At 46.9% G+C, this 25297-nt stretch overlaps 1 protein-coding gene across 1 annotated transcript in view; it reads right to left on the reverse strand.

The window, feature by feature from the left end:
• Nucleotides 1–3203: 3203 nt before the first annotated feature.
• The window catches only part of LOC126991163 (uncharacterized), a gene marked incomplete at its 5' end in the record, with an annotated part of 60121 nt that continues 38027 nt past the window's right edge, over nucleotides 3204–25297 (reverse strand). Inside the window, 2 exons of the mRNA XM_050849924.1 lie at nucleotides 3204–3976; nucleotides 4102–4700. Of these exons, the coding sequence (XP_050705881.1) occupies nucleotides 3284–3976; nucleotides 4102–4700 (1292 nt within the window). The remainder of the gene's footprint in view (nucleotides 3977–4101; nucleotides 4701–25297) is intronic.

The raw sequence follows: 25297 nt of genomic DNA on the forward strand, positions 1-25297 counted from the left end.
CTCGCAGTCGTCATCCTCGAGGTGGGCCAGCTTGTACCGGAGCATGTTGAGAAATGCGTCGACCTCCCTCTCTCGCGGTGTCATCTGCTTCTCCAGTTGCTGAGCTGCGTGGTCTACCAGGCGTTGAATTTGGCCCCGAACAGGTGTTGTAGGAGTGGCAGAATGAAGGGCTCGACGGCGGGTGATGGAGTGAGCTGACAGGTCAGAGTCAGCATCACTGAGAAGATCGGGAGACGCTGCAGTGGCTTGGGAGAAGGTGTCCGAAGGGGTCGTCTGCTCGTGGGCAATGTGCCCTTCAGGAAGCCCCACGTCTCCATGATGGTCTCCTCCCTCTTGGTCCGCTTGCGTCGAGGAGCACCACTCTTGTTCTCCTTCTTCTCAATCCTGCCGTACTCCGTCCGACGATTGTCAAATAGTTTCTTGACCTGCTGGTGCGTAGCCCCCTCGAACTTCGCCGCAATCTCCTTCCACAGGTTAGTCTTGTGGTTCGGGTCCATCCACCGGGCGTGGGTCTTGTCGTACAGCTCGGGGTTTGTAGCCACAAAGTCAGCCACTTCCAACACTTGGGCAGGGGTGAAGGAGTACTCCGGGATGTCCTTCTTCGATGTGCGGGATCTCTTTTTCTTGGCCGGCGGCGCAGGTGGTGTATCGGTGAAGAGATCCTGGCTTTGGATCTCTTCTATCTCCTGCGACATAATTTCCGGTGTCTGGCTACGTTCAGGGTCAGGCTCGTCAGGTGAGTCGTCCTGGACGATCTTGGTGGGCTGGGGTTGCTTGGGGTTGACCATCTTGATGATGTGTTGTGAACGGCGGGCCAGCAGGGAATGGAAATACAGGCTGTACCTGCCTTGCTTTTATAGGGGGGTCGCGGATCAAGGTGCTACAGCGTCTCAGCCAATCAGCGTCGAGTATTTTTCCCCGCCTACGCCGCCCACAACTCATTCCGCCTCTGACTGTCGTGCCCTCCACATCTCGTCGCGCGCCGCTCGTGACACCTCGTGGCAATAAAATTCAATAAAATTTTTCTGTCGCGTCAAGCCCGTGCCACTGTCGCTGCAGGCCATTTTGCCTGTCGTGCCCTCCTCGGCACCCCTTGGATTTCTACGGACGACAGGGCACGACGTCGTGGCTGCCACGACAGTTCATCTTCTGCCACGACGGGCCACGGGGCGCCACGAGGTGTCGTGCCCTTGTCGTGAAGGGGCTACGAGGTGGCACGACAGAATGGGCACGACAGATTTAACATTTTTCTCGTGGCACTGTCGTGACCAAATATTGAGCATGTTCAAAATTTTTCGGGTTGTCGCGACAAGGCCGCGGGGTGGCACAACAAAGTCACGAGGAGTCCACGGGCTGCCACGACAGTTGTATTTACACGGACACGAGGTGGCATGACAGTTTGTCGTGGCATATCGTGGCAAAACTGTCGTCCGTGTAAACCAGCCTTAATGAGTTAAGTGACACTGACACTTGCACGACTTTGTGGCACGCATTGCCACGAACTGTGTCGTGGCAATGCGTGCCATTTTGGTGGCACGCAGCGGGAGGCTCCCGCACTGTTCCCGCACTGTTCACGACGACTTCACACACTGTTCACGCATAGGTTACGAATGCGCGCCCAATAGTGCCCACATTGACACGAACTGGCACGACGTATTTACGCATAGTTTACGCACTTCCCGCATTGGCCCGACGAGTTTGCGCTATTCGGAGGCCGTCGTGGCGATTTGGGCACGCCATATAAAAAGGGGGCCTCCCCACCCCTGGCGTCATTTTTGGATTGCCTGTGGAAGAGACAACATGCTGAATTCCAGAGACAGCGTCGTAGCAGAGAAGAGAAGATGCCTATACCTGGCGGCTGCTCTAGCCATTGTTGAAGAGCAGCAGAAAAGGGTGCAAGAGGCAGAAGATGAAGAAAAGGCAACCCCACCTCGAAGAAGGACACCAAGGAAAGTGTGGGTCAGGAAATGGTTGGCCAGAAGACAGGAGTTTGGACAGTATGACAAGCTACTGACTGAACTCCACAAGGAAGATCCAAGTTGCTACAAGAATTACCTCAGAATCACACCTGACCTGTTCCAAGAGATGGTTGAGAAGTTAACCCCTCGCCTCCAGAAACAGTCCACCTTCATGAGGGAACCGCTTCCAGTTGGACTCAAGCTGGCTGCCACCCTCCGCTTCCTAGCCACTGGAAATTCCTATCCAAGTCTGCAGTTCAGCTTCAGGGTTGAAGCAAGTACAATCTGCAAGTTTATACCCAAGGTGTGTCAAGCCATCATCGCGGTCTACAAGGACGAAGTGCTCCGCTGCCCCAAAACTGAAAAGATGTGGAAGGAAGTTGCTGCCAAGTTCAGCTCCAGATGGAACTACCACAACTGTCTGGGAGCTGTAGACGGCAAGCACATCGCCATGAAAAAGCCACCCAATGCTGGTTCAAAATACCATAACTACAAGGGCTTCCACAGCATTGTACTGATGGCAGTGGCAGATGCTGGCTACAAGTTCCTGTATGTGGATGTTGGGGCAGAGGGTGGTGCATCGGATGGAGGAACATGGAGTAACTGCTCCCTGCATGATGCTGTAGAAGACCACAGAGCTGGAGTGCCTCAACCAGAACCGCTCCCTAATGATGATAAGCCAGTGCCCTATCACTTCGTAGGGGATGACGCCTTCGCACTCCGAACCTGGATGATGAAACCATTCTCCCACCGATCACAGGTCCATCGAGAACGCATATACAGCTACAGATTGTCTCGTGCCCGTCGTGTTGTGGAGAATGCCTTTGGAATCTTGTCTCACAGGTTCCGTTGCTTCTTGACAACAATGCAGCAGCACCCCGACAACATCAACCTGATCACCATGTGCGCCTGTGTCCTACACAACCTCCTCCTCATCAGATACCCACATGCAATTCCAGAAGTGGACCGCGAAGATCCGGACACATATGATCTGATCCCTGGTAGATGGAGACTCGACCAGCAGCTGCTGGGGCTGATGCCTCTACCAGGCCACCATTCAGCGAGGGAGGCGAAGGATCAGCGAGACTACCTGTCACATTACTACATGTCCCCTGCTGGTGCCGTCCTTGGCAAGAAAGAATGGTATCCCCATGAGCTGCATCTATATTTGTACCACTATTGAAATAAAATCTTTCTCGTTTATTTTCTTTTCTTTTCCTTTTGGTGTCTCTTTTATTTGTGGCTAACTTTATTTTAATGTGAAAATGAAAACAAGTGTTTTAAAGTAGTCAACTTTATTAACATGAAAACAACAAACAACATTTTCAAAGTGTCTCACTCAGTGTCCTTGCTGATGCTGGGACCGCTGCCTGGGGATACACGGTGGACTTTCGGGGTGTTAAGGTCCTTGGAGGTGAAGGGGGTTGAGGTGAACTCCTCTCTAGGATGCTGCCTACCGACCCTGGGGTCAGGCCCGGGAAGCTGGGTGATGTCACAGGTGTCTTTAAGATGACTGACGGCGACACTAAAGGGGTTGGTGATGGCGACTGGACAAGAGTCGCTGACGGGGCAGGTGGCATCCGTGGTTCCCACTCAGTGGTCCGTGTCCAGGACGACTGGCCTGAAGACTGGGAGGCCAGTGGTGGCTGGGGCGGCAACAAGGGTTGAGGTGCTGGCTGACTTGCTGGAGGTTGCTGCTGCTGCTGCTGCTGTGGCGGTGCCTGCCAGGTGGCCGGTTGAGGGGGGTGCCAGAACTGCTGCTGCTGAAGGGGCTGCCAGGGTTGCTGCTGCTGTGGGCCTTGCCAGATCATGGGTGGTTGTTGCTGTGATTGCTGGAAGAGCGGACGCCGCTGCCTGTAACGGTGGACCAGGTTGAGGCAGTCAATCTGGAACTCGTGCCAGGATTCCTCCGGGATGCCCTGCATGTGCCCTTCCAGCAGGCACACGAAATCATGGACGATCTTCTGGTGGCCGGTGTAGGAGTGGCTGGCGCCCTGGGAGTCTGCTTTGGAGAGGATCTGAAACATACAGACATTGGCACCAGTTAGTACAGCATTTGATTGCATCATATTGCACATGTCATGTCAAGAGAAATGGAACAAACTGGAATACAATCTACAACTAGTGACATTGGGATTCTCACCTGCCTGACAGCTTCACTGAGGTCAATGTGGGTGACCCCCGATGTGGTGGTAGTGACGGCGGTTGTGGTGGCTGTCTCTGTTGTTGGGGGCCTGGACCGCTTCCCCTTGCCCTTGCCTGTTGTAGTAGATGCCTGGCTCTGGGACCCTGTAGACTGGACATCATTATCCTCATCGTCGCTGCTCGTCACTGTGGCTGACTCGGGGACAGCAAACTGCTCACTGGGGACTGTCTTTCCCCGAACGATGTGCTGTGTTAAGAAACTCCAAGTCTCCATGATCTCGTCGTCACGGGCACTCCTCTCAGGCTGGCTTGCCCCACTCTTCTTCTCCTTCTTCAAGATCTTCCCCACCCTGGTGCGCATGTTCTCGTAGTGCTTCTTGCATTGGGGACCAGTGGCAGGGGGATTCAGCTGCTCTCCGACTCGGTTCCACAGGCTGTTCTTGGTCGCCACGTTAAGCCACTCCTTTTGCTTCTTGTCATACAGCTGGGGGTATTCCTTGATGAGGTCAGCCAACCCCCTCTCCCCCTCATCTGTCCAGCGGTACTCAGGATTTCCTTCTTGGATACCCGGACCCGCTTCTTCTGCTGCCAGGTAGCCTCTTCCTCACTGGATGGCTGTCTCTGGGTGTCAAGTGTATCCTGCTGTGTCTCAGGGATGCCATCGACACTTGATATGGATGACTGGAGGACTTATCTCTCTCAGCGGTCTCTGGCTCTGGATCTGCTCCAATATTTTCTGGCCTGTCGGCTTGTGGCCTTCTCTGCTTTGCTCTTCCACCTATTTGTTTCGTCTTCGGCATGTTGTCTGCTTGCTGGCAAGTTGTGGAATGGCGAGAAGTGGCTATTATATACCCCCGCATTGACGCGAGCGACACTGTTGCGCAATAGTTGCGCAATAGTCGTGAACTACTCGCAAACTCGTCGTGAACTGCTCGTGCCAAGCGCAAACTGTTCGTGAAGTGCTTGAACTAGTCGTGAACTGTTCGTGCCATCAAGGCGTGAAGTACACGTGACCGTGTCAGGGGTAACGCACGACCATGCTGCGACGCGCACCAATGCGTAAACATGTCGCAAACTTGTCGTGAACAGTTCGTGAACAGTTCGTGAACAATGCGTGGCAGGTCGTGCATGTCGTGGCATGGCGCGCACTGGCACGCACTGGTGCGCATCCTCCTGCATTGTCCCGCACTGTTCGCGACAAGTTCACGAACAGTTTGCGCATAGTTAACGAACCCGTCACGAAAAATTTGTCGTGCCAAAATTTTAAACATTTCAAAATTTTCGTCCCGACATGTGATGCAGTCACGACGAGTTTCCGAACACTTCACGCGAGTTTACGACTAGTTTGCGCATTGGCACGACCGAGTTCGTGCCAATGCGTGCCACAAAGTCGTGCAAGTGTCAGCTCTGATCTCCGTCCAAGGGCACAATGCATTCAAGCTAGAAATCGAGCTAATAAGGTACTGGGATTTATTTCAAGGAGCGTAAGCAACAGAAGCCCCGAAGTCTTCCTCAAACTATATTTAGCATTAGTTAGACCTCATCTTGACTATGCGGTTCAGTTCTGGTCACCCTACTATAGAATGGATATCAAAATGTTAGAATCGGTGCAGAGGAGGATGACTAAGATGATTCAGGGGTTGAGAAACTTGCCATACGAGGAAAGACTCAAACAGTTAAACTTGCATTCTCTAGAAAGGCGAAGGGTGCGTGGAGACATGATCGAGGTTTATAAATGGATGAAGGGCTTTAATAAGGGAGACATTCATAAGGTTTTGTTGGTAAGAGAACCGGGTAGGACACGAAGTAACGGGTTTAAACTGGATAAATTCAGATTCAACTGGGACATAGGCAAAAATTGGTTTACTAACAGGGTGGTGGATGAGTGGAATAGGCTTAGCAGTCATGTGGTGAGTGCCAATACAATTGTCACATTCAAAAATAGACTAGATAAATTCATGGACAGCGATATTAGGTGGGGTTAGATACACGGGAGCTTAGGGTCAAAGGAGCTGCCTCGTACAGGCCTACCGGCCTCTTGCAGACTCCCGCGTTCTTATGTTCTTATGTTCTTAAGGCAGTTAAAGAGGCAGCGGTCTGGAGGAAAACAAAACCAATTAACTGATTAGCCACAAAGTCTGACTCGCTTTGAAGCTACGATCTAATAATAAATGCACGTATGACATCATTTACAATAATCACAATGGTTGATGTCGTTAAGTAAAAGCTTCGATAAATAAAAGTAGGTAATGCTATTGATAATGAAATAAACAATGCTAAATAAACAAATAAGATAAATGATAATGAAATAAACGATGCTAAATAAACAAAAAATAAAGTAAAATGAAAATGATACGATGAATGACGCAGAAATACACTAAATACTGAAATGATTGCCACTTTTAAGCAACAAATGTCAAAAGTGAAAAAAATCCTTCAACCCCGCGCAGGTTTCTCAGTAACAAAATGACACAAAAACGACATCAAAAGAAGCATTAAAGAAAACATTCCCGCCCAGCGACGCGCCGCTCCGAGGACACAAAACGGATAGCTCCTCAAAGCGTCTTCGTGACATCAACGTGAATGTTTTTTTTTTCCTTTTCATCATCGGGCGCTTCATAACGAACCCCAGGAAGAGATTAAGACTACAGAGAAGGTAATGAACGGACGAGAATAATGTCAGTGACGGATTAAAAGGGAAAGCAAAGCCGGGATCTGTTCTGTAATGATCTCGCAGTTACTCGGATTATCATATTTTTGCATAATTTAAGTGATTACCGCATCAGACTAATTATTAACTGCTACTGCACAACTTTAACCTCTCCCCCCCTTCATTCACTAACCCTCTCCTCCTCCTCCTCCTCCTCCTCCTCCTCCTCTTCTTCTTCCTCCTCTTCCTCTCCCTCCCTTCATTCAAAAAGACTCGAATATTTATTGTGTCTCACATTATCACTATTATCAGCAACGTCTCATTGGGCCAGTTTCACAGTTCCCCATGATGGGTTAGTAAGCTCCCAAACCAATACCAGAGCCATCGAAATTTCCTTGTATAGTGTCTAGTGTTTGTATTTAAGTTCACAAATTTGATGAAACTATACAGGAAAAGTCTTGTGTATTTAGCGTGGCATCGAAGACCTCACCATTTTCGATTGTATGGGATTCTATAGTTTGGTTCGGGCTGTTACGAAGACGCTGTGTTGGACTGTGAAATCGGCTCATTTTCAGCCACTACAAGTCCAGGGCGGCACAAGCCTCTACCAGCGTCCTGCAGCTCTTAGTCTAATGATAGTGTTCCATTCTCCTCCGGCAAATGACCTAATTTAGTTTCTTCTCCTGGTTCTCTGTCTGCCCTGAATCCTCCTGCCATTCCTGGGTTCCTACTTTGGTTCGTCTGTTTTCACTTCTGTGCATAATACGACCTGTACAAGTCTACTTTTAGTCTTAATTGACATTTGAATATCTTTAATCACTCTGTCGCTTAATCCATGAAGCTCTTTTTCTGTCCCTCTACAGTTATAGATAATGCCTGGATTTACATTATTTCCCTTTTTCTCTTTTTTACTGATTTCAAATAGGATAAAAACATCAAACGCCTCCAGTAACAACTCTAAACACCGTCAGTCACTAATAGAATCCGTCTTGTAATAGGAAACTAAATATTAAACGAGAAATATTTATATTAACAAAGATCTTTCTCCCTCTATCTGTGTGTGTGTGTGTGTGTGTGTGTGTGTGTGTGTGTGTGTGTGTGTGTGTGTGTGTTTGGACTGGAATCTTCCAAACATTTACCTTCCTTCGCCTTTGCAAATTCTTTCTTCCAGCATATTTGTGTCTCTTCTTTACGGCCACATAAATAATTTCTTCTGGCTTCCGCTCTCTCTCTCTCTCTCTCTCTCTCTCTCTCTCTCTCTCTCTCTCTCTCTCTCTCTCTCTCTCTCTCTCTCTCTCTCTCTCTCTCTCTCTCTCTCTCTCTCTCTCTCTCTCTCTCTCTCTCTCTCTCTCTCTCTCTCTCTCTCTCTCTCATTGCATACATCTTTACGCAGCCATTTCCTACAACTTTGCAATGTCGGCTAAATTTCCACAAAGATAGATGACTGAGAGAATGCATTTGTTCGTAGAAGGAAGAGGAAGAAGAAAAGGGGGAAAAGGAGGAGGAGGAGGAGAAGGAAGAGGAGAAGGGGAAGAGGAGAATATAAAACACAGAAACTGAAAAGAATGGAAGGTCATGAGGCCAAGGACAACAGAAAAAGGAGGAGGAGGAGGAGGAGGAGGAGGGGGAGGAGGAGGAGGAGAGGGAAATGGAAGGGTGAGGGAAGGAGAGCAAAGGGAGAAGTGAGAAGGTTAACATTTTTCGGAAAGAGAAATATCAGGGACCCGAACCTGAGCGAGTCGCGTTTCATTCCCGTTGACGTTTCATCACTGTTTCATCCTCTTCGGCTTCCCTTCCTTCCCCTCCGCTTCCATTTCCCTCCCCCTTCCTTCCCCTTCTCCCTCTGTCACCCTGTTCCCTCCCCCTCTCCCTTCTTCCTTTACCACCCTCTCCTTCCTCAATCTCTTTTCTGGCCTCTCTTTTCATTTCCTTTGCCTTTCCTTCTCCCACTCACTCCCCTTCTCTCTCTCCTCCTTCTCATCTCCTCTCCTTCTTTCTCCTCCTTTCACTTCTCTCCAATTCCTTATTCATTTTGTCCCTTTTCGCAGTTTCTTTCCTCTATATTTCGTCATCTTAGACATTCCACTTTCTCTGTTTCCTTGATTTCCAACATTCTTCTCTTCCTCCTCTATTTCTTCTTCTCCCTCCTCCTCTTCCTCCTGCCTCTGACCTCCTCTCCCTATTTCATAAAACCCCGCTACCCTATTTCATATTCTCTGGTCCGTGCCCCGTCTTTTATCTCTCTCTCTCTCTCTCTCTCTCTCTCTCTCTCTCTCTCTCTCTCTCTCTCTCTCTCTCTCTCTCTCTCTCTCTCTCTCTCTCTCTCTCTCTCTCTCTCTCTCTCTCTCTCATTTTGACTTGCCCTACCTTCGCCCTCCCCCCTTCCACTCGCCGGCTCTCTCTCTCTCTTTCTCTCTCTCTTCGTCTTGTGATCTCTCTCCATTGCAACTCTTCCTTCTTTCATTGGCCATTTTTCCTTTCTTATCTTCTTTTCTTTTTTTTTTTTTCTTCTTCTTCTTCTTCTTTTTAATCTCCTCCTGCTCTCTCCTCCTCCTCCCCTCTCCACGTTGTCTATATTTTATCTTAATCATCTCAGTAACAGTGTTAAATACATATAATTATTCTAAAACAAGTATATCCACCCCTATCAAGACTACCAAACTCACACACTCGATGTATTCCTCTCTCTCTCTCTCTCTCTCTCTCTCTCTCTCTCTCTCTCTCTCTCTCTCTCTCTCTCTGACATTCCATTCCCGGCCTAATCATCCTTTATAGACTAAACTGACATGGTGCTCTTTACATTGTCTCGGCTAAAGGAGGAGGAGGAGGAGGAGGAGGAGTAGCACACACGGAAGACACGGAAATGGAATGACTGATGGCGCATAACGAGGCTGCCTTATTTATTTATTTAATTAACTTAGTCGTCAGGGCTTCAATACCTTGCAGAAAAGATTTAAACATCCACTTAACGTACGTGCGAGAATGTTTAATTAATTCCTCCTGTTGCCTTGAAGTGACGGCCAACGCGATCTTTAAACCCGTTGCTCGTTTTACGCTGACTACTTTTGGCACTAACTAACTAAGTCTATATACACCAAGTCAAGTCATACGCAGGTTTGTAGGAGGAGACACGGCAGAGGCGTGGTTTATGCGTGACACTGCTTGGAGCCAAACTAGAGAATGTAGAAACAGGGACTTAAAGAAAACGAAGAAAGACGGACTTATTTAAATCAATCACTTCAACATGCCCTTCCTCACACCCCACGCCGCCGTTTGAAAAAGATCAATCGGGTTCTAATGGGTGTTTTTTTAGGTTCATGGTACAGAAGAAGGGTCAGACTACCACCAGGGTCATAAAACTACCCCTGGAAATGTCCCAAACTCCTACGAGCGGCCTTGTCAAATAAGTGTGCTTGGGAGGCGAAATGCTTAGGAATATGACCCAGAGAGCCGTGAAACAAACCAGGGAAACGGGGAGACAATAAGAGCAGGCAAACAAGGGAAGGAGAGGGTGATGGGATGGAGGAGGTTTGGGCGGGAGGATGAGTCACTGGGGTAATGAGTGGGTGGTGGGGGGTTGGTGGGGGGTGTGGGTTGTTGGTGGCGGGGATGGGGCTGTGGGTGGGTTGTGATGGGTAGGGGAGGAGGAGATACGAGTCCAGGGAAGGAGGGAAACAGGCAGGTGGAGAAGAGAGGGGAGGTGGGGGAGAATACTGGGGAGAAGGATTTGAACAGTTAATTTGATCCACTAATTCGTAGCATTTTCACTTGCCGAGAGAGAGAGAGAGAGAGAGAGAGAGAGAGAGAGAGAGAGAGAGAGAGAGAGAGAGAGAGAGAGAGAGAGAATCATTTTTTTTTACCTTATCAAATTAGCGTAATATTTCAATGGAAGGAAGAAGAATGATAACATATTAGGCAGCGTCAGCAACCACGCGTCAATGAAGGGGAAGGAAAATACAAGTAAATATAAATAATTCAAAGACATACAAAGCCTTGCCTTACCCCCTTCCGTCTCTGCCTCCTCCATTCCCTCTCTACCACCCCCTCCTCCCTTCCCTTCCCTCCCCACCCCACCCCGCCTCCCTCCTCCCTTACCTATCAGCCCTATCCCTTCCCCTCCTCTCCTTCCCTCCCTCCCTCACTCCTTCCTGGCCACCCCACCGCCTTAGGCAAGACGACTATCTCTTCATTACTCGCTCCCTCCCACCATCCACGGTCCCTATGCTCACTAATTCCGTAGCAGTATTTAAGGGTGATAACACACACACACACACACACACACACACCGCCCAGTCCACGCGCGCGCAGAACGACAGCAACATCACCGGGTAAACTGATGACGTCACGGGTTGCCGGCTAACCAATCACCGCAGCGGAACCTCCTTGCACCATATTACTCAACGTTTCACCTTTCATGCACTACCGCGGTGGTTAACTTGCAACATCAGCATTTAGAGGAACTATGGTCACAGGACACGAGGGGGGGCTAGGGAGGGCACGGGGGAGGGAGGGGCTGTCTCCTTTGTTGTAAAAAAAAAAAAAAAAAGTAGGGCACATGCACTCCCCCGCCGGTTTCCACTATCTGTATTGTATAAAATGAGCCTTTTGCCGCGTTCCAACTCTCAAGAACACCACAGCATGACTCCCTGGCACTGGCACTCACCTTCATCGTAGTGACGGGGCCTCCTCCACCCTCTCAATGACCGCAACACGATACACGCAACGCCGTCGGGCACACACAATCACCTCGAAATACACGCCTCGCCACCGCCGCCGGGCACACACAATCACCTCATAATACACGCCTCGCCACCGCCGCCGGGCACACACAATCGCCTCATAATACACGCCTCGCCACCGCCGCCGGGCACACACAATCACCTCATAATACACGCCTCGCCACCGCCGCCGGGCACACACAATCGCCTCATAATACACGCCTCGCCACCGCCGCCGGGCACACACCATCGCCTCATAATACACGCCTCGCCACCGCCGCCGGGCACACACAATCGCCTCATAATACACGCCTCGCCACCGCCGCCGGGCACACACAATCGCCTCATAATACACGCCTCGCCACCGCCGCCGGGCACACGCGCACAAGGTCACATACACATCCCGCCGCTTGGCCGACGCGCGCCGCCCTGAGATGCACGAGGATCTCTCTACGTCACAGATTCTCCGCCGTTTTCCCACAGTGGTCAGCCGTCAGCGTTGTCGAGATGTAATTTTTGACACGCCACGCCCGGGAATTGCTTGCCACACAGGTATTGCTGGTGTATTTTTATTTTCCTACAATACTGCTTTCATATCCAGTTCAAGAATTTGCTAGAAACAATTCCTGACATTCTCTTTCTGACGCTAGGGAGCCCTCAGCAGCGTTGCCAGATTGCCTTACTCAGCCTCTTCTTTATACCGACTTCCGTTCCAAAAACTGTCCCCTACACCCAAATAACGAGACTCATTTATAGTTATCGTTACAATCGTTAATTCCTGATGTCTTTTGGGGATCGTCAAGTGTCAAAAATCAGTAAGCACGATGCTCTAAGTACAGCAATCTGGCAACGGTGACCCTCAGTGCTCACCGTCTGAATGTTTCGCAATGAACAGTTCGAACGCGTGAAGCAGCGAGTCGCTCCACCCCTCGCTCGTCACTCCCTCATGATGCCACGCCGCAGGCTGATACACAATGTAGGTACAAGTATATCAGAGGCATTATGATTTTATACTCACTTCGATGCTATCAGCTCTCGTACGTGAGTGAGTTACAGGTTAGAGAGGCTGCGAGATGCTGACCCCCCCCCCCCCCTTCCCCGGAGCACACACCCTTGTTTGCATGTTATGGGTGTTGCTGCGCGGTACAGAGATGAAACGTTGGAAAGTTTCTTTTAGTCGGCGCAACATCTGTGCACATGTCATATGCCGGAGAGAGACAGGAGGGGGAAGGAATTATAGAAGGGAAAGGACCCTAGTAGACGGGACTAATACCTGGTACCCATTCACTGCTGGGTGGACTGGGGCGTAGGGTATCGGAAAAGCCGCCTAAGTTTTTCCACTCCGCCGCACTTCTCTCTCTCTCTCTCGACCCTGACGCTCTGCAGTTAATTTCCCTCCAGCCACTTCACCCTCGAGCAAACCGCAGATGAGAGAAAGCTGGGGCAGTCGTAGTAACAGTAGTAGTAGTAGTAGTAGTAGTAGTAGTAGTAGTCATATTTGCTTAGGGTGGCAATAAGAGGAGAAATGGGAATGTTTAGAAGATGGCTTGTGACATTGTATTTCTCTCTCGCTTGTATTTCTCTCTCCCTTGTATTCTCTCCCTTGTATTCTTTGTATTCTCCCTTCGTATTCCCTACCTTGTCTTCTCCCTTTGTATTATTTCTTGTACTCGCATTGTAACCCCTTTTTCTTCGTTTATTCTCCCTTCTCTTCTTCGTCTCCCTCCCTTGCATTCTCCTTTTATTTTCCCTTATATTCGCCCTTCTATTCTCCCTTCTATTCTCTATTCTCCCTTTTATTCTCCTTCTTATCCTCCCTTGTCCTCTATTCCTCCCCCCCCTCCATTCCACCCCCACCACCACCACCATCATCATTAACAATCACCACTACCACAACAATGCCACGTCTATTCTCTCTCTCTCTCTCTCTCTCTCTCTCTCTCTCTCTCTCTCTCTCTCTCTCTCTCTCTCTCTCTCTCTCTCTCTCTCTCTCTCTCCACTACTGTCAACACTTCTACCACGAATTCCTCCACTCTCTCCATTTCTCCAAGTCCTTCTATCATTGGAGGAGGAGGAGGAGGAGGAGAAGGAGGAGGAGGAGGAGGAAGTGGACAGTTAGACAAAGGGAATCTGCTTCGTCTTCTCCTCATTGTTCCCTTTATATATCCAGAAGGGAGGAGGAGAAGGAGGAGGAAGATGAAGAGGAGGAGAAGGAGGAGGAAGAGGAAGAGGAGGAAAATGGGGTACAGAAAGAGGAGGATGGAGGTAAAGAAAAAGAAGAGGAGAAAGAGAAGGAAAGGGGTGAGGAATTGGAAGAAAAGGAGACAGAGGAAGAGTGAAGAAAAAAAGGGGAAAAAAGGAGGAAAAGGCTCAGGAAAATTAATAAAATGACAAAGAGGAAGTAAAGAAGGAACTGGAGGAGAAGAAAAGGGAAGAAAAGGATGAAAAACTGGAAGAAAAAAGGAAGAAAACTAATCACACTCATTTTTCATTTGTGTGCTTGTTGTATTTTAAGATGTTTATTACCCTACCACTCTGGCCCTACATTTCTCTTGTTCATTTCTCTGGTCCTTTTTCTCCTCTTTCATCACTTTCATCTTCATTATCACTCTCCCGGCGTTTGAGGTGTCTGGGGGCTGATGAACAGGTATCTTATAGCGTCCTCACTCCTCCCTCTCTACCTGCCTCGCCTCCTGTAATAATAATGAGGCTAAGAGTGGACTTGGACATCTTTATTATCCTGGAAGTGTTTGGTCAGCGGGGTTAACTGTGCGCCATTCCTCCGAGGAGTGCGTGGCCTAACACATTGCTGCTATTTCGCTATGGCACGCTGAGAATTTTTTCTTCTCTCTTTTATTTGCCTCTTCCACATTCCAATGAGTGTCGAAAGAGGCTACGACGCATCCTGGTAATTAACACAGACACATGATAAATTCCGTGTGTGATATCATCTCGTGGAAGTCATCTTACTCATCGCCCTTCTCTTTAACGCTACGAAACATGGGCAGGGAGGAGGCTGATTTATGAACGTGCTAATCAGGATGGAAGCTGTTTTGACCCACCTAAAAACCGCGCGGTGGACGATTGGATATTGGAGAGAGACAGAACCGTATGCTGGTTAACCACACTACACCACGGAACGAAGGTCGCCGACACATCTTATATAATCAGAAGGGAATTGTACAGACCCATCCCCCCGCTGAGCGAAGGTTGGGAGACAGCAGGAGAAGCGAGAAGGGATTTTTTTCTTGACTAAGCGTCACGACACAACCATTAGCTTAGCAAATCGCAACATCTCTATAAAAACAAAACTCTGACAGGAACACGAGCCGCCATTAATCACACAAGGTCGAGATAGCGTTCCCTTCTTCTTAATGTAGACACGATACGTAACTTGAATTCGTCTTAGGAGGCATAAGGACGATGGTGTTGGTGTTGCTAGTAGTGGTGGTGGCTATGGTGGTGGTGGTGGTGGTAGGCCTGGATAATGGTGGTTGTTTTGATTGTTGTGGTGATGGGGATGGCGGCTGTTGTGAATAATGTTGTTTTTGTTGTTGTTTTGTTTACAGCAAGGGAGGCAGCTCAAGGGGTAAAGACAAACAATATATAAATAAAAATGCCTCTATATGCTGCCCCGAAAAAAAAAAACGAGGCCAGGAGAGTCAAGTGATGGTGGTTGTAAAGTGTAATTGTGGTGATGGTGTGAAGCGAGGAGGTGTTAAGTGTCTTGTGTGTAGTGTAGTAAACGTAAGGAAAAAAAAGGAGGTGCCGGTAATGAGGGTTTAGTTATTAGTGGCCGTGATGATCGTGGTGATGGTGGTGGTAATCGAGGTGGTAGTTATGGTGGCCCTGGTGGTGTTTATTACAGTGATCGTGAACAATAATAGTGGTAATGAAGGTAGTGGTGGTGGTGGTGGTGGTGGTGGTGTTTATTACAGTGATCGTGAACAATAATAGTGGTAATGAAGGTAGTGGCGGTGGTGGTAGTGGTGGTGGTGGTGGTGTTTATTACAGTGATCGTGAACAATAATAGTGGTAATGAAGGTAGTGGTGGTGGTGGTGGTGGTGGTGTTTATTACAGTGATCGTGAACAATAATAGTGGTAATGAAGGTAGTGGTGGTGGTGGTGGTGGTGGTGGTGGTGTTTATTACAGTGATCGTGAACAATAATAGTGGTAATGAAGGTAGTGGTGGTGGTGGTGGTGGTGGTTCTGGTGGTGTTTATTACAGTGATCGTGAACAATAATAGTGGTAATGAAGGTAGTGGTAGTGGTGGTGGTGGTGGTGGTTCTGGTGGTGTTTATTACAGTGATCGTGAACAATAATAGTGGTAATGAAGGTAGTGGTGGTGGTGGTGGTGGTGGTTCTGGTGGTGTTTATTACAGTGATCGTGAACAATAATAGTGGTAATGAAGGTAGTGGTGGTGGTGGTGGTGGTGGTGGTTCTGGTGGTGTTTATTACAGTGATCGTGAACAATAATAGTGGTAATGAAGGTAGTGGTGGTGGTGGTGGTTCTGGTGGTGTTTATTACAGTGATCGTGAACAATAATAGTGGTAATGAAGGTAGTGGTGGTGGTGGTGGTGGTTCTGGTGGTGTTTATTACAGTGATCGTGAACAATAATAGTGGTAATGAAGGTAGTGGTGGTGGTGGTGGTGGTGTTTATTACAGTGATCGTGAACAATAATAGTGGTAATGAAGGTAGTGGTGGTGGTGGTGGTGGTGGTGGTGTTTATTACAGTGATCGTGAACAATAATAGTGGTAATGAAGGTAGTGGTAGTGGTGGTGGTGGTGGTGGTGGTGTTTATTACAGTGATCGTGAACAATAATAGTGGTAATGAAGGTAGTGGTGGTGGTGGTGGTGGTTCTGGTGGTGTTTATTACAGTGATCGTGAACAATAATAGTGGTAATGAAGGTAGTGGTGGTGGTGGTGGTGGTGGTGGTGGTGTTTATTACAGTGATCGTGAACAATAATAGTGGTAATGAAGGTAGTGGTGGTGGTGGTGGTGGTGGTTCTGGTGGTGTTTATTACAGTGATCGTGAACAATAATAGTGGTAATGAAGGTAGTGGTGGTGGTGGTGGTGGCCCTGGTGGTGTTTATTACAGTGATCGTGAACAATAATAGTACAAAATACTACCAACAATAGTACCAATAATAGTACCAAGACCCCATAATGACACAGTTAATTGAGAGACATTGAATTTAACGACGGTAATAAAAACAGTGCCGACGGTGATGATGGCGTTGGTGGTGAGAGCGGGCATGATGGTGATAAGAACAATAAAATAGGAGAGTCTGGTCAACTTCATCACCGGCGCCATGTTGTTGCCAAAAGAGCCGGGCGAATTTCAAACTGATTTTTTTTTTTTTTTCGTTACGTCGTGGCCTATTGCGCCGGTAGGCTTCTTCCCGGTGGATCCTGATGGTCGGCCCAAGGCTTCATCCCGGTGGGGCCTGATGGTCGGCCCAGCCCGTTCTGGCGCAGGCGAGTGTTTATAGTGGCACCATCTTGTATTGGCTCATGCTGCCCTCCCGGAGCTCATCCTAGAATCTAGAGTCCGGGTTGATAGTTGGTCTTCTGGACAGCATATGGGTAGTTTTAAGCCACTCGGCGGCGGCTGAAAAATCCCAGCATGGTGGCACCGGGCGGGGATTGAACTCGCGTCCTCCTGAACGCGGTGCCGTCACGCTATCCATTCAGCCACCGCCTCCCCAAACAGTACAGTAGTTTTTTTTTTTTTTGTGCTCAAGGTATCGTCAGGGTCTCGAAGAAGTACCCAGAACACCAGAAACACTCTACTATGGCAGGTTCCGTTAGTATTTCGCGCGGCTCTATTGGTAAAAACATGGCGCTTGTGAGATGAAATTGGCTAAACTCTCCTGTTCTTTGGCTCTGGCGATGAGGTGTGAGAAGTGAGTGAGAAGTGACAATCTTTGGCTCTGGTGATGAGGTGTGAGAAGTGAGTGAGAAGCGACAATCTTTGGCTCTGGTGATGAGGTGTGAGAAGTGAAGAAAAACAAGTCTGCGTCTGTCTGTAGTGATGGCTTCATAGACTTGAGTTGCCGAAATATCCTACCCCCGTTACGCCCTAGGAGGTGCATGGCCGACCGCTTAGTCACTCCTGTTCCCTGCCAGCCAAGGCGAATTTGTGTGTCACGCCGAGCACGTGTTTCCTTTGTAAGACGATCCCGGTGAGCACTGAGCCAGAATGGATGGACTCAGCTTAGCCATCTGACAAACAGGGAACGTCCATTACGCCTCGAAAATATCTGACGGCTTCGCGCGATTACCGTGTTTGTATACTTGTTGGGCAAGCGTAACACACACACACACACACACACACACACACACACGCACACGCACACACACACAAAAAAAATCCTCTGGTGCTGACTAGGCTCTGCACTGCCAGGCGCCAGTGCGGTAGGCTGAAGTGTAATAATGCTCGCTTAGGCCGAAGGATTTTTCAGTTAATGTTCCCCTTAAGGAAGGAGAATGGAGTGCGTGGAGTGCGCAGTTGTAAAATTCTGTGATGGAGTGTGATGGCCCAGCAGTACTCACAGATCCATAAATATGTAGCTACAAGCCTAAAACAGGAGGGCATGGTGATCACGAGCCCAGCACGTGATGACTGTGCGTGAATCAAACACACACACACACACACACACACACACACACACACACACACACACACACACACACACACGTACACGGTATAGAAAAAAACAACTGACTGAAAAGTCTCGGGCACAAAGGGCAGCTCAGTATATTCTCGCGGCTCCCCAAGTCACTCTGCGTGCTCCTCGCCGCCAGGATGAATCGGTGCTCTTTCTCACCGTCAACAGTAGCACTAAACCCTTAAAGGAACTAGTTATGGCAACGACGAAGAACAGTCGCGGCGATAACTTGCACCTGCAGCAGAAGAGTTAGATAAGCAGCCGTTCTCTAGCTCCCCGCCCGGACCAGCGTTGCCAAATTATCGTACTCATCGCATTGCATTGTCGTATTCTGACCGATAATTCTAGCAAAAAAAAAACACAAAAAAAAACATCAATATTTAACAGTTTTAAAGATAACTTTAATTTTCTATCGTTATTAGTGTGGTTACGACAGTCTTGGAGCCTAAAAATGATAAATGCAATGTTCAGAGTACGACAGTTTGGTAAGGCTGGCCCGAACACCTCCCGCGGTCACTGCTACTAAACAGCGTCTCTTGCCCGAGTCGTCGTTTCTCTCGTAGAGGGTTTTATGAATGAGAAATATGGTGAAACTAAATATCAGGAACAGTAATGGAAGAATAAAGCAAGATTAACGGCTGAGTGAAAAATGCACATGACGGATGTAACAAAAAATGATCCCTTTCATGCAGGAGAAAGATATACAGACATTTATGTACTACGTATGTATGGAGTGGTGTTAACTCAGTAGTAGAAAAATGGCCTTGAATAATAAGTCCTGAAAGATGAATCAGGAAAACGATGAATCAACACCGAGACAGTAAACTTGAATAAAGTCACACGTTCAAGGCAAGAAATCAACGCTGTTAAGGATCTCGTCACCAGCAGGCAGTGTGACGGTCGCTGTGCACTCATCACTACACAGGAAAATCTTCGAAAATGTTAAAAAAAAGAGTAGATTGAAAAATAGGCTCATCTGGGGTCACGACAACGATGATGGTGATAATGACGATAACTATGCTGGTGCTGCTGCTGATTATAATAATTATGACAATGCATAAAGATACTCATGGGTAGAGAGAGATAACAAGGGGCCTGTACACGATACTTCATTAACCCCTCTGTTAACTGGTCTGCACTATCTGCCGACAGGGAAGGAACTAGATTATTAAATTTTGCGGAAGATACATTTCTTTATCAAACAGTTACCGCGCCGACGCGAGGAAATAACATTCTGGATTTAGTCTTCACGACCGACAGCCACCTCATAACCGCGTGTGAGGTAGGCGAGCCATTTGCAACCAGTGACCACAACATAATCAGATGCGTTTTAAATATTGAAACAAAAGCACGAGCAAACTCGCTCTTAATACCTAATTATAGTAAAGCACATTTTATGGACCTAGAAAGAGAATTGGCTTTAGCAAATTGGAATCATTTGCTCAACAATGTCAGCGTTCAAGAAATGTATAATCGTTTTACTGCACAAATCACAGCGAGTGTAAATAAATTCATCCCACTCAAGCCACGAAGGACTGACAATCAAAAACCGTTGTGGATGAATAATTACCTACAAAAAATCATCGCCGAAAAAAGAAAACTGTATAAGAAATATAAGTTGTCACATAATTCACAGGATCATACTAATTACATCAATGTCAAGAGAAAGTGCGAAAGGAAAATCAGAAAACAAAAACGCGAAAATGAGATGAAAATATCACTTGATCCCAAGAAAAATCCCAGGTTATTTTTCAGTTACATAACAAAAAAACTTAAAAATAATATCGGCCCACAACAATTAAGTGGCAATACGATTAGTGATGATAAAGGCATGGCGTCGGTCCTAAATTCAACCTTTAGTAGCGTATTTACAAAAGAGAACACGACATCGATTCCAGCCCCGAAGAAAATTTTTCAAGGCCCTGAAGAACATAAGCTTGCATTGACCGAAATTGATATCAGCGAAGTGCGTGCGTACCTGCAGAAAATAGATCCAAATAAATCTCCGGGCCCCGACAATTTATATCCTCGCGTGTTGAGAGAATGTAGTCAACAACTAGAATTACCCATAACATTAATATTCAACAAGTCATTAGCACAGGCCAGTGTGCCTCTCGAGTTGAAAAAAGCCAATATTACCCCAATCTTTAAAAAAGGAGATAAAAAAACAAGCCAGTAATTATCGTCCGATCAGCCCTACGTCTGTCCTAATTAAACTCTTCGAAAAAATGATCAGGGATAAAATGATCACTTTCCTTGAATCATATGATTTGATAACTGATAGTCAGCGCGGATTTCGTAGTAATCGGTCTTGCCTTACCAACCTATTAACTTTTTTCAACGATGTTTATACATGTTGGGACGCCCGAAGCCCATATGACGTAATTTACCTACATTTTCAGAAAGCGTTTGATAAAGTTCCTCACGTTAGACTTATTTCTAAACTGCGTTCCCACGGTATTAACGACCATCTATGTGCGTGGATTCATGACTGGCTCACTGACAGAGAACAGCGTGTAGTTCTTAATGGTGAAGCATCGGATTGGCAACCCGTCACCAGTGGCGTGCCCCAAGGTTCGGTCCTGGGGCCAACACTATTCATAATCTACGTGAACGACTTAGAAACTGATATTCAATCAAAAGTAGCCAAATTCGCCGACGACACGAAATTAGGAGGTACGGTAATGAACAATGAAAGTTGCAAAAAGATTCAATCAGACTTAATAAGACTTGCCGACTGGAGCGAAAAATGGCAAATGAGTTTTAACGTAGATAAATGTAACGTAATGCACATAGGTGAAAAAAATCCTAACTTTAAATATCAGATTCAAGGACATGAGCTCAGCGAGGTAAAACAAAAAAAGGATCTTGGTGTCATTATCAGTAACACCCTTAAAATGAGTGATCAATGTTCTGCAGCGAGTAAAAAAGCCAATATGATGTTAGGATTAATATCAAGAAACTTTGATTATAAATCACCCGAACTTATGAAGAGATTATATTTAGCATTTGTAAGACCACACCTAGAATACGCCGTTCAGTTCTGGTCACCGAACTATATCAAAGATCAAGTTTTGCTAGAAAGGATACAGCGACGAGCAACCAAACAAATTCCAGCGCTCCGAAACTTGCCATATGACGAGCGTTTAAAGCGTTTAGATATGTTTTCCCTAAAAAAAGCGAAGGATAAGAGGGGACTTAATTGAAGTGTTCAAAATCCTTAATGGATTCGACAATATTAACCCAGATAGTCTATTTCAGAGAGACACCAACACAATAACACGCAGCAACGGTATGAAGTTAAAGGGAAATCGATGTAACACATTGGTGCGCAAAAGTTTTTTCAATAATAGAGTCGTCGATCTCTGGAATAGACTCCCACCATCAGTAGTTAGCGCACAGAGTATCAATAGCTTCAAGTCTTCATTGGATAAGTACTTCAGGGATATAAGATTATACTGACCCTTCTTGGCATGTTTTCAGACAGATTGCAGCAAGACGTCAACCTAAATTCATATTATTCTCCCCAACAACCTAGATTGCAAGTAGCGTAAGTTAACAATAGAGTAAAGCAATAGTTAATGTCCGCATGACAGGTGGAGTGAGGTGTGGGTGCAGTAAGGTGACAGGTTACTTGTGCCGTGCCTAGTACCGCCGGTAAAACGAGGATCAAGCCTCCACCTGTGCCCCTGAAACTACACCTCACCCATCGTGAGTATTAGGGGGGATCCTGAGGCTGCCCTGTGCAGGCCACTCGTCCTCTTCCATTCTCCTTGTGTTTCTGTGTTCTTATGTTCTTATGTAATGAAGTAATTTTCCCCCACAGCTTAGGTTACCAGTAGTGTAAGTTAAGGGTAGTAATTTCCTCTTATTTCTCTCTTTCTTGTAAAATTTCCATGTCCCATTCCTCCTTAAAGGTACATGGTGTTCTCTTCTAAATATTTCCTGCCGGCACGTTGCCGGAGGGAGAGGTGGGTGGGGAGGAGCCTTCATCTTTTCTGTCCTGTCCTACCACACGTAGATTACTAGTAGTAGCGGTAGTAAACAGACACCCTCGCCATAGACCGATAGGTCTTCTGGTGTCTGTTCCTCCTATGTATTCCTATGTATTAGTGGCTGCCGTGATGTATGTCTCTTGCTATCTTCATCCTAGCTTTCAATCCAAGCTGGATGCTGCATCTATGTATGCCAAGATGTCACTTCCTCTCGTGCCCATGACCTTGATCCTACAGAATTTTCCACCATTTGTCTAAGACTTCTGTCATACTCCATATGAGGACAGAAAAGACCCTTGTATGTGGACAGCATGTGTGAGGGGGAATAGAACTGGTGAAAACGATACAAATGCATAACCTCGAAGACACTGATTTAGCAAGAGAGGAAATAAGTTTTCTATTATATTTCAAAAGTGTATTTGTTACGTGTATATTTTCAGCTTTACAGCTGCTATCATTTAATAAACCGTTTATTATTATTATTATTATTACGTACATTCTCTCAATGTTTCTCAATTATTTCCTGAATGTATCCAAGTTGTTTCTCAACTGCTTCCCGAGCCACTAGGGAAACGTCTGGGATACACTGTTGTCATACAAAGATTCCTGGTGTGGACGCGCCTTAATGTCCTGCCTGCCTGTGCCGTGAGCTGTGTCGGGTGGCGGTTCTCAGTCTGTCAGTCTGAGTTGCCAGTTATGTAAGTGGGGTCTGTCTGTCTGTCTAAATTAGTGACTCTGTCTGTCTGTCTGCTCGTCTGTGTCTTGGTGACTGTCTGGCTGGGCGTCGGTTAGTCTTTTTCTCGGTTATCTCAGGCGACTGTCTGTGTGTTGTAAACTGAACAAATCAGTGACTATTTTTTCTGTTTTCTTGTCTGGCTGTGTATGTGTGTCTCTCTCTCTCTCTCTCTCTCTCTCTCTCTCTCTCTCTCTCTCTCTCTCTCTCTCTCTCTCTCTCTCTCTCTCTCTCTCTCTCTCTCTCTGTTCGTTTTTCAGAAGAGGAAAGTAGAGTGGGAAAGATAAATCAAGGAGGAGAAAGAAAGGAAAGGAGGAACCAGAGAAGAGAGAATCAAGGAGGAGAAAGGAGAGGAAGAGGGAACTTGAAAGGGAAGGAGAGAATTATATTTTGAGTCGGTCCGAAGCAATGATGTTTTATTTTTATTTATCATTATTTTATTTATTTATTTTTGCTTCACTTTAATCCCTTCTTCCCGCACCCACATCCTCGGTGCTCCCTGTTCCTTAGTGGGGGAGAGGAAGGGAGGGAAGCAGGGAAGGATGGAACACACACGCACTGATCCTGCATCCTCCACATCATAAAATAAAAACTGATGGTGATTCGAGACTCGCGGCCTTCGAACCCACGAGTGAAGCAACGAACCACCTCAACCATCACACGGGAGCAATCATCTCCACAACACAATCTCCTTAGCCATTAAACACAGGAATATAGAAACCTTGGAGCATCGGAGTATGAGAAGCACACTAGTCTACCTTCCATTACGTTCAACATGACCAAAATAACCGGTATCCGTTGAAGCGTTTAAGTTCATTTAGTTAGAGTTTCAAGATTCGTCTGTTGCTCTCCACTCGGATGCTAACCCTTCGTCAGTCGCCGCGAGAGTTGGAGACAGGAAGGCCGCGTCGTGTCATGTCTTCATATTTATTGTGTGTTTTGGTGGCGTGTGGCGTTGCGGAAGGAAGCTGCTGCGGACGGGTAGGGAGGCGGGGGGCACGAGCTGCGCTGGGAAGAAAGGTGAGTGGTCATTTGTTGGGAGGTGAGCCGAGTGTCCATCATGGACCCCCCTCCAGCCGTCACGCGCAGGTGAGGAAGAAAGCGGGATACAAATATCTACCGCAAACTTTTTAACCTTTTTTTTATTTCATTGATTGAAACGATTTTATGCACAATATTTCAACATGGACTGAACAAATTTGTGATTTGTGTACTAAAGTCTATTGAATCTATCTTGAGCCTCTAGGCACGGCTCCCCTGAGCCGCGCTAATGCTGCATCACCCCGTCGCTCTCCCCAGAGGAGCTGGCTACCCCTCTCTCTCTCTCTCTCTCTCTTATTTGCGTTATATTTAATATATTTTGCTTGGCTGTGCAGGACGCGAGAGTGAGACTTACGTGAGTCTTCCATGGTGGCGGAAGGGTGAATGGTGCGGCGCCATCACATGAGCCGCGTTGACAAGTTAAATGGAAGGTTTACAGAGTCGCTGTCTTTCCCTCAAATACCAGGCAAGATGGACATACTTACTAAGAGGTGAAACCATCATGGAGGGGCGGAAGGCAACAGTTGGCAGGAACGGCGCACCTGCCCGTGACGTCACTTGGTGGTGGAAGGATAGGTCCGCCAGTGCAGGCAGCAGCAGTGCTGGTCGGGAGGCCAGGGAGTGCAGGTCGAGCGCGCTTCATAACCTTGCTATGCCAGCAAGTTGTATGGTGAATGGGTGCACGTCAGTGTACTCAAGAGGGACTTCTCTTCGATTTCATAGGCTCCCAAAGGATGAAGACCTTACTAATTTACTCTATATTGATTATGCAGCCTTAACTCTGTACAATAGAATTTTGGCAACTGATAATTGATTTAATATAAATTTCTTCATTGTCTAATATTCGATTGAAATATGCCCGTTATGAAGCTTCTGCTCGACGGACCATATGCTAAATACCTAATATATATATATATATATATATATATATATATATATATATATATATATATATATATATATATATATATATATATATATATATATATATATATATATATATATATATATATGTGTGTGTTTGGCATTGTATATTCTTATGGCAATAAATGTTTACTTACTTACTTACTTACTTACACACACACACACACACACACACACACACACACACACACACATGGCAGGTTTGGTAAAGATGCATGCAGATATGCATAGAGGACACACACACACATAGTCCAACGCCTGCTCCTACATGGAAGCTCCCTATGTCATGTCCCAGACCAACAGACAACCACCCATGCATGAGATATAAGGGAGACTATTTGCCAGCAGCTAGTCAGCCCACCTATCTGGTTATATGGTTACCAAGCAGCGTGTAAATTTTGTACAGATACGTATACTGTTAGCCATTGTCTGTTCCTGAAATAAAGTGACA

This window comes from Eriocheir sinensis, unplaced genomic scaffold, assembly GCF_024679095.1.
Source record: "Eriocheir sinensis breed Jianghai 21 unplaced genomic scaffold, ASM2467909v1 Scaffold247, whole genome shotgun sequence".
In the NCBI taxonomy this organism is placed as follows: Eukaryota; Metazoa; Arthropoda; class Malacostraca; order Decapoda; family Varunidae; genus Eriocheir; species Eriocheir sinensis.